This window comes from Alosa pseudoharengus, unplaced genomic scaffold, assembly GCF_046254945.1.
Source record: "Alosa pseudoharengus isolate Yale_2024_CS ecotype anadromous, Long Island Sound unplaced genomic scaffold, YU_APseudo_1.1 YU_APseudo_1.1_scf_1, whole genome shotgun sequence".
Lineage (NCBI taxonomy): Eukaryota > Metazoa > Chordata > Actinopteri > Clupeiformes > Clupeidae > Alosa > Alosa pseudoharengus.
The window spans coordinates 6557143-6567522 of record NW_027468564.1 but is presented as its reverse complement, the minus strand read 5'-3'; the positions used below and the strand labels follow the sequence as shown (position 1 = coordinate 6567522).

The 10380-nt window shown below is 44.2% G+C and overlaps 1 protein-coding gene across 1 annotated transcript; it reads right to left on the bottom strand.

Moving 5' to 3' along the window:
* Positions 1 to 5799: 5799 nt before the first annotated feature.
* Positions 5800 to 9890, bottom strand: LOC143135953 (protein NLRC3-like). Its single transcript, XM_076296334.1, has 5 exons — positions 9807 to 9890; positions 9527 to 9640; positions 7443 to 9026; positions 6160 to 6326; positions 5800 to 5890 (listed from the first exon to the last, which is right to left on the bottom strand). Exons 1-4 carry the CDS (start codon positions 9869 to 9871, stop codon positions 6161 to 6163), a joined length of 1929 nt encoding a protein of 642 aa, XP_076152449.1. The 5' UTR covers positions 9872 to 9890; the 3' UTR covers positions 5800 to 5890; position 6160.
* Positions 9891 to 10380: the final 490 nt, after the last annotated feature.

Genomic DNA, 10380 nt, shown 5'->3' with positions numbered 1-10380 from the left:
ACTAAGTGATCTTGCACAGGGACACAGAGTCTGAGTAGCCAATCTCACACCCTACATAGAGGGGCTCAATGAATGTGGAGGTGAACAGGGACACAGAGTCTGAGTAGCCAAGCTCACATCCTACATAGAGGGGCTCAATGAATGTGGAGGTGAACGTGTGCAGGTGGGTGAGTGGATCCGAGGAGACGCTGTCGAAGGACAGAGTGGCGGCTGGCCAGTCCAGAAACACTCCTGTTCTCCCTCTCCTCCTCTCAGTGTTTTTATACACCACAGCTACCCTCACTTATAGTGGAGAGTTACAATATACAGTATATGTTACATATTGATGGGGCACTAAATTACAATATGGATGTCTACCATTTTACATAGTTGCAGTCTCACAGTTTGCCACCAGGTGACCTCCTGGCTATTCTCTTCACAAACTTGCCTTTGCAGTTTCCCTGTTCACCACTAGAGGCGCTCATCAGCACTCTGGAGTTTAGACAGGGCCGTAACTGTATTTCCCTGTTCATCACTAGAGGCGCTCTTCAGCACTCTCTATAGAGTTTAGACAGGGCTGTAACTGTATCCTGTGGTGGAATGTAGTCAGCTGTGGCGATGACTGCCATGAACTCCCAAGGAAGGTAGAATGGATGACACATGATGCTCCAGATGAGGCGAGCAAGAGTGTGACAGGATGGTGATATTTCTGGGATCACACCACTTGCTATTCACCATGACGCAGACACCTCCACCCCAAGAGTGTGATGGTGATATTTCTGGGATCACACCACTTGCTATTCACCATGAAGCAGACACCTCCACCTCTGGATTTACCTGCCTTTAGTGTTCTGTCCACCCGTAGAATGGAGTTTTTGGATGGAGTTAAAGCTTAGTTCGGAACATGGCATCCATGTTTCAGACAGGCAGATGATGTTGCATTCTTGACGTATCTGCAGATATGTTTTGTTGATATCTTATTCTGGCCCTTAAACCCATCTTATTCTCCAGAGACTGAATGTTGGCCAGCAGTATACTTGGCAGAGGAGGACTGTGTGCTTTTTTACTGAGTCTATAACACTTGAACAATATTATCCATTTACATTCATACAATATAACAATATTATCCATTTACATTCATATCTTGCCATATGCTGACAAATACTTTGCCTAATTGCTTGATAGACTGATGAGATACCAGTGCAATCATGGTTGAAAATACTCCCGAAACACAGAGACAACTAAACAAAGTATGTATATATAAAAAAAGTGGATGTTGCTTTATTCCAGACAATAAGCCAACAGTCGTGGAAGGGCATTTCTGAGGTTAAATCTCACTATAATTACTAAAATGTGCAATACATCCCATTACAACCCACTGATTCGATCCATATTCTTACCGTCCACTAGGCTATTTTGGCGTGAACGAAACATGACGTCACTAGAGATCCAATCAGATGCCGAGAGGATTCATGTCAGATTACATTGACTCAGACAAACACTTGTTGGAAATAATCCCCCACACATATACACACACGCACACCCCCTGATATAAACACACATTTTTTCCATACAGGTGTTTGTTTTTTTACAAGAGAGTACATTTATTCAGACAAATACTGTATGTGTGTGTTGGAAATAAACTCCCACCTGACACAAACCACTATCTCCATTTCCTTTATTAACAGCTTACATGGTACAGTACTTCAATGACATCATTCAATGCCATCCTCTCTAACGCACACACACACACACACACACACACAGAAAGACACCAATACACACACATATATTTCACATCCATAGAGGTGTTTTTTTACAGTAAACCTCTAGGACCAACAGCATTTTGACAAGAAAAAAGCAATGCACTGTCATTTCCATTCCATTCCAGTTTGTGTGTGTGTGTGTGCGTGTGTGTGTGTGTGAAAGTAACAATGCACTGTCATTTCCATTCCATTACAGTTTGTGTGTGTGTGTGTGTGTGTGTGTGTGTGTGTGTGTGTGTGTGTGTGTGTGTGTGTGTGTGTGTGTGTGTGTGTGTGTGTGTGTGTGTGTGTGCGCGCGCGCGTGTGTGTATGTGTGTGTGTGAAAGTAGCAATCCACTGTCATTTCCATTCCAGTTTGTGTGTGTATGTGCACCTTTCATAGATATCTACACAAATCCAACGGTCCATTAGGTCACATACATCAGAGCAATAGCAAATCCTAACAGTGTGTGTGCTCACATCAGGAGCTGCTGGACAACAGGGTTAGATTCCATCCAGCTTAGGGTCCTGGATCAACACTCTACTGTGTGTGTGTGTGTGTGTGTGTGTGTGTGTGTGTGTGTGCTCCCTGACTGCAGACCCTATCCTGCTCAGGGCTGTGTGCATATGCTCACTTCATTGTGTGACCTGCAGTGTGTTGAACTATGTGCTGTTCAGCCCTGCACTCGCCTCCACTTGAACCCGCAAACAGCAGCACCACGGATCGGGAGTCCAGCTGAACTAAGAGCCCAGGATGCTAACTCTCTCACTCACTCAACTCTTAAGGCGTCGGGAGGGACGTGTACCAACATACATGCGGCACAGCTATGGAACAGATGGCTACTGTTCCACTGGGGTTCTGCACCACAGACCCCATCCAGTTCAGGCTGTTGGATCTACACACTGATGCTCAGTATTGCCACCTGCAGGATAACGGAAGGAAGATGATCATCAATCAGTGTCCATGACAACCGTTTCCTACTGAGTCAGACCGCATGAGAGACAGAGGGCTCTATAGACCTCTGAAGTTTGCCTACAAAAAAGAACTAAAACGGACATCTTTGCCCATATAAGGAGATCCGGTTGGCAAGTTGCATTGCAAGTTAGCTCTGGGGTAGCAAAAATCTAAGTGTGCCGCCCTCACGTACCGGAGATTACAGTATCCACTCGAAGGCAGAGGACAAAAGTTTGTCTAGGAAAACGTCTGCATTTCAGACTTTTTTCATCCCCGCGAGAGTTTAACAGGTGCGATAATTCAAAATTCCCATGTTATTTTCCCAAAGGAAAAATCACCAGATACCGGATGTAAAAGATGGCAGCTTTTTTGTAGGCGAACTTCAGAGGTCTATTGTGACATCAGTAACAGCAGCCATAAGAAACACATTCACACACTTGACACACTGCAGCAGAAACAGGAAGGGTGGAGCTAAAAAGTCAGACACCTAATCAGTCTAATCAGAAGCACTTAAAGAGTGGCGTCAGACTCGACCAATAGGGATGGCTGCACATTCCCTTCATGGTGTGTGTGACCTGACTTGTGTTAAACAGTCCTTCACTGGGTTTGAACCTGTGACCTTGGGCATGGGAGCCTGAGACACATTAAGATCATTAGGATTAGCACTCTTTCATTGGCATTACAGCCTATTGGGTTTGTAAATAACCCTGAAACATTTGTTACTTCAGAAAAAAAGAAACAGACAGAAAAACAAATATCAAAGAAAGACGTTGATGACAAGAGGAAAAAGGGTGAGAAGTGTGGGCTGAGACAGAAGAACACAACTGCACAAAGACATATGAGAAGATGAGAAAGAACTTCAACACATTTCTGTCCGGCCATTTTAAACAACCAGGCTACCATTTCAAAGAGAGATATGGCATTTTAAACAACCAGGCTACCATCTCAAAGAGAGACATGGCATTTTAAACAACCAGGCTACCATCTCAAAGAGAGACATGGCATTTTAAACAACCAGGCTACCATCTCAAAGAGAGACATGGCATTTTAAACAACCAGGCTACCATCTCAAAGAGAGATATGGCATTTTAAACAACCAGGCTACCATTTCAAAGAGAGATATGGCATTTTAAACAACCAGGCTACCATTTCAAAGAGAGATATGGCATTTTAAACAACCAGGCTACCATTTCAAAAAGAGATATGGCAAGAAAAGTAAAATACAAAGAAAGAAGGAAGGAAAAATGAAGGAAAGAAAAAGAGGAGGTTGGACAGACAACAAAAGGCAAAAAAAGGTGTGTGTGTGTGAGAGAGAGAGAAAGAGAGAAAGAGAGAGAGAGAGAGACAGAGAATGAAGGATGGATGGATGAGTAAAAGCAGAGGGACCTAGAAGAAACAGACAGAAGAGAGAGAGGACCGAAAAATAAAAGACAGGCATGTTGGGTCTCATGTTGTAAAGACCTGAGTGACATGTTTGAGATATTTACTCACTGTAATTCCTCCAGTTTACGGTGTGGGTCCTTCACTAAAGCAATGAGCTGCTCTACATCTGATTCACTCAGGTCATTGACCGACAGGTCCAGGTATTTGAGACTTGAGGAGTGTGAGGTCAGAGCAGATACCAGATGTGAGCAGCTCTTATCTGTCAGATTGCAGCCCATTAGCCTGAAACAGAATGCTCTGAATGTTAATCACCCTCTTGTTCTACCACCCTCTCTTTCTCACATTCCACCCCCCCTCCCCCCGCCCCCAGACACTCACACACACACACACACACACACACACACACACACTCCTTCCCTTGCAAAAATAAATACATACTGTACATATATCCTCACAAAAACACTCTCCCATACATTCTACCATACATTCTAAATAAGCTCTTAAACACGCTGGCTTCAATTCTGCCTTCAACACCATCCAGGCCTGTCAGATAATCAGATGATCAGGACACTCACACAATCAGTCAGACCACCATCAGTTTGAGTGGGTCTGTGTCCTGTTAGAGTGGGTCTGTAACAACCTCCACTACCACCACTGGAGCCCCAAAGGGGGGTGTCCTGAAGCTCTTCCTTTTCACACCAACCACTGTGAACATCCTTCACTAGTCACTACACACGTGACACAACACACACACGGAGACACACAAATCCACTACATGAAATGATGCTTACTGTAGTTCCTCCAGTTGGCAGTTTTGATGACACAGAGCAGAAGATAACAGTTCCACTCCTGAGTCCAGCAGCTCATTGCCACTCAGGTGCAGCTGTCTGAGACTTGAGGAGTGTGAGGTCAGAGCAGAGGTCAGATAAGAACAGCTCTTCTCTGTCAGATGACACTTAAACAGCCTGAAACAGAATGATCAGAATATTAATAACATATTTTTTCTCTGTCTCTGCATTCCTGTGTTTCAAAACACAAACAACGCCATACAATCCTTCTAACCTACCTTTACCCCCCCCCCCCCCCCACACACACACACACACTTATCTTTCCCCACACACACTCCCTCACACACCTCTTACACACAAGTACTATCTCTCTTCAACCAATGCTGTTATCTGAAACATGGAATTGCTTCTTTAGGACTTCAACTTGCACATTCTGCAAAAAAACGAAAATAACTAACTTTGAAAAAAAAAAAATTCAACGTAGTTTTTCGCGACTTGCGTCTCTGCGCCTTGCACCTGGAATTCACATGCCTGGTCACATATATTTCCCCACACACACTCCCTCACACACCTCTTACACACATGTACTATCTCTCTTCAACACACTCAAACACATTCTCACTCACTCTCTCTCTCTCACACACACATTTACCACCTTCCCTACACACTCTCTCTCCCACACACTCACACACACATTCACACTTTCTCAGTTATCCACACACACCCTCTCTCAGACACTATACACACCTCATACAAACAAAGCCCCCCTCACACACGCATACATACACACACACAAACTCACACACTTACAGTACACACACACACATACACATCCTTCTTTCACACAAACATGAAGTTATACTTACTCAAGTTTCTCCAGTTTGCAGTTTTGATGACAAAGAGCAGAACATAACAGTTCCACTCCTGAGTCCAGCAGCTCATTCTCACTCAGGTTCAGCCGTCTGAGACTTGAGGAGTGTGCGGTCAGGGCAGAGACCAGATAGGAACAGCTTGTCTCTGTCAGATCACATTCAGTCAACCTGAAACAGAACATTGTTATCTGAATCACATATCTTCTACTCACCTCTACTCGCCCCCACACACACTCCAGTCTAAAAACTCACACTCACTTTCTCTCTAACCTAAACACACACTCTTTCAAGGAGGCGTACATTCTCTCCACTATCTGCTGTCTTACATTTACCAAAACACCCCTCACTAACTTTCACACACACACACACACACACGCACACGCACACACATACACATCCCTCTCTCAAACAAACTCACTATATGAAATTATACTTACTTTAGTTCCTCCAGTTTGCAGAACAAAGTGCAGAACATAAAAGTTCCACTCCTGAGTCCAGCAGCACATTGTAACTCAGGTCCAGCAGTCTGAGACTTGAGGAGTGTGCGGTCAGAGCAGAGGCCAGATAAGAACAGCTCTTCTCTGTCAGTTTACATCGAATCAGCCTAAAACAGATTGATAGATCGGAATATTACAGTAATCACCTATACTCTCACACACACAAAAAACACACACACACACACACACACACACACACACACACACACACACCAGAGCTAGTGAGCGGAGCTGAGCGGTGCGAATATCCCGCTCCTTGCTCAGGTGACTGTTCACTCGGCCGCTCCTCTGCTCAAGTTCGCATCAGGACGCTCCAGTCAAAATTTTCCCAGTGAAAGCGCTCCATGCTTGCTCCAATTTAAGAGAGGGAGAAATAATCTACATGATGAATTGTCACCTTAAACAAAAAAACTTTAATCCCAAAGAACTAAGAGCAACGGCAATATATTTCACTCATAGAACATTTATTTTAAAAGATAGTGCAACACTGATATTGCAACAATGAACAATCTTGACAACATCAATACACATAAGCCTAAAACTAAAGGGATCAGAGGGATTAATTGCCTAAAGAATACAGGCTTAGCATCCCAGTTTTACTTCAGCCTTCTACTTGATATGAAGCATTCAAATTGCTCACGTTCTTCTTTGCTCTCCGTAGCACACTCATGTTTCTGCAAAATATGTCCTCTTAGATTACAAAATGAATCTTTACTCACTGAAACAGTGTCACCACATGGTTGTTCTTGCTCTACATTGTTAGTATATATTTGTTTTGTAGGAATAGCACACTTGTATGACTACTGGGTTTCCTTTCTAAAATATTTAGCGAACTACATCCCCATCAACGAACTTACAATGGCCAATCTTTGAAATTTAACGGTCTTGGTTTTATTAGGAAGACGTGAATTCTGGGTGGATATGGGCATGCCTCAGACTCGTGGTGTGAGCGGTATCGGAGCGAAATTGGAGCGGAACAGAGCGTCCGCTCCGGCCTCTAAATTAAAAACGCTCCAACAAAACTCCATCCACTCCGCTCCTCACTCTCCGCTCCACTCACTAGCTCTGACACACACACACACACATACACACACACACACACACACACACACACACACACACACACACACACACACACACACACACACACACACACACACACACACACACAAACACACAAACACATATTCACAAATATGCTGTATAAACACAGTGTTTCTTACTCAGCTAATGTGGATGTTGTGACCACTGGCACCAGCCTCTGAAGAACATCATCTGGACTGAGGAGTTCAGTCTGATCTTTCTCTGGAGTCTTTATGTACTTCTGCAGGTCAAACTCAGCCAGCTGCTCTTCTGACATCTTTAATTCAAATCTCTTAATCTCCCACTCCCCTGGTAAGAGCATGTCTACACCCAGAGTTCCTGAGCTCCTTTTCTCCTCCACTATAGCATGGTGATTCAGCTCATTCAGACAGTAGAACAGGTTGATTCTTCTGTCTGAGCTACTCTGATCTCTGATCTTCTGTTTGATATACTGGACTGTTGGCTCTGAGCTATCTGATTGGCTACTGCTCAGTGGCAGCATGTGCTTTAAGAGAATCTGATTGGACTCCAGTGAGAGGCCCAGAAGGAAGCGGAGGAAAAGGTCCAGGTGTCCATTCTTACTCTGTAAGGCGAGATCCACTGCAGTCTTGTGTAGGTCATGAAGTGTTGCATCTCTGAACAGAGCAGAGAGCTGAGGGGTTTGCTGTTGGTCAGGCATGTTTCTCTGAGGGGTTTGCTGTTGGTCAGGCATGTTTCTCTGAGGGGTTTGCTGTTGGTCAGGCATGTTTCTCTGTCTGTTGCTAAAGCACAGGAAGACATAAGAAGCTCCAAGAAACTCTTGGACGCTCAGATGCACAAAGCTGAATACCTTCCCCTGATACAGTCCAGACTCCTCTCTGAAGATCTGAGTACACACACCTGAGTACACTGATGCCTCTGTGACATCAATGCCACACTCTCTCAGGTCTTTTACATAGAATATCAGATTGCCTTTCTCCAGCTGATGGAAAGCCAGCTTCCCCAGTTTGAAAATCAGCTCTTCATCACTCTCATTTCTCTCTGTGTACTTGTACTTTTTCATGTTTGTCTGGATGATCAGGAAGTGTGTGTACATCTGAGTCAGAGTCCTTGGCATTTGTAAACTCTCTGATTCCTCTGATGTTCTCACTACAACAGTGGCTGAAATCCAGCAGAAGACTGGAATGTGGCACATGATGTAGAGGCTCCTGGATGACTTCAGGTGTGTGATGGTTCTGCTAGCCAGGTTCTCATCACTAATTTGTCTCCTGAAGTATTCCTCTTTCTGTGGGTCGTTGAATCCTTTTATTTCTGTCACCTGGTCCACGCATTCAGAAGGGATCTGATTTGCTGCTGCTGGTCGGGTGGTGATCCAGAGGAGAGCAGAGGGAAGCAGATTCCCCTTGATGAGGTTTGTCAGCAGCACGTCCATTGAGGCTGGCTCTGTCACATCACAACACCTGATTACTTTGTCTTGCCCAGATAATGGTTTAAAGATATCATTACTTTTGATGGATCTGCCTTGTGCTGCTTTTCTCCAGGATGCCCTCTCTATCTGTCTGACCTCATGTTCATCACTGACCTCTCCTCCTCCCCCTTCTGTGATGTAGAGCTCTGTGTAGATCTCCTGGAGGAGTCTGGTGTCTCCCTGCTGCGTGATTCCCTCAATCAGGCACTGAAACTTCTTCCGCAGGTGGGATTTGTGAATCTGCTGCACTTCCACATCTACTGGACCTGGTTGGAATCTGTGTAAAAAAAGAAAGAAACACATAAGCCATTTACACGCGGTAGTGCTTTTCAGATTTTCTAGTATGTCCTCAGAGTGCTCTGTGCTGGTTATCATCGGTCAAGCAGGAATGAATTATAGCTTTCAGACTCACAGGACATTCTAACAAATACTGTATGTATGATCACTGTTTCCCTCATGTGACTCATGCTAAATTGACTTGCAGGGACTTGAAGAACTAAAAAAAAAACGCCATTAATAACAAAATAATAACAAAATTATTCCCATCACTGATTATCTTACTGTCCAGTAGATGAGTCTCCCTCTATAAATTTGACTGGCCAATCCTTAGATCGATCACTCTTCATGGACACACACACACACATTCAACACACACACACACACACACACACACACACACACAGACACACACACACACACACACACACACACACACACACACACACACACACACAGACACACACACACACAGCATAAAAATAGGAGCCATTATCTTACTGTCCAGTAGATGAGTCTCCCCCTTTAAATTTGACTGGCCAATCCTTGGATCGATCACTCTTCATGGACACACAACTGAGTGTAGGGGAGTGTGACCTCTTCTTTTTTTTTGGACTACAGCAAAACAAAATATCATTAGCTATACAACACACACACACACACACACACACACACACACACACACACACACACACACACACGGACACACGGACACACACACACACACACACACACACACACACACACACACACAGTATAAAAATAGGAGCCATTATCTTACTGTCCAATAGATGAGTCTCCCCCTTTAAATTTGACCGGCCAATCCTTGGATCGATCACTCTTCATGGACACACAACTGGGTGTAGGAGAGTGTGACCTCTTCTTCTTTTTTGGACTACAGCAAAACAAAATATCATTAGCTATACAACACACACACACACACACACACACACACACACACACACACACACGGACACACGGACACACACACACACACACACACACACACACACACACACACACACACACACACACACAGCATAAAAATAGGATCTTCATGGACACACAGCTGGGTGTAGGGGAGTGTGACCTCTTCTTTTTCTTTTTCTTTTTTGGACTGCAGCAAAAACACACACCATATATAACACAGAGATATTTATTATTATTGTATAAGCATAAGTAAGTATATATACTACTTTTTATCCCAATCCTTGAATTAGTGAAACACACTCAGCACACAGTGAACACACAGTGAGGTGAAGCACACACTAATCTGCTGCCTGCAACAACAGCGGCGCTCGGGGAGCAGTGAGGGGTTAGGTGCCTTGCTCAAGGGCACTTCAGCCGTGCCTACT

Excerpts from the sequence above, each read along its gene's own strand:
- LOC143135953 (XM_076296334.1), bottom strand. The coding sequence starts at position 9,871 with ATGAAGAGTGATCGATCCAAGGATTGGCCGGTCAAATTTAAAGGGGGA. Across the intron at positions 9,027-9,526 it reads GGAGACTCATCTACTGGACA|ATTCCAACCAGGTCCAGTAG; the intron begins GTAAGATAATGG and ends TTTTTTACACAG. Across the intron at positions 6,327-7,442 it reads ACAACATCCACATTAGCTGA|GCTGATTCGATGTAAACTGA; the intron begins GTAAGAAACACT and ends AATCTGTTTTAG.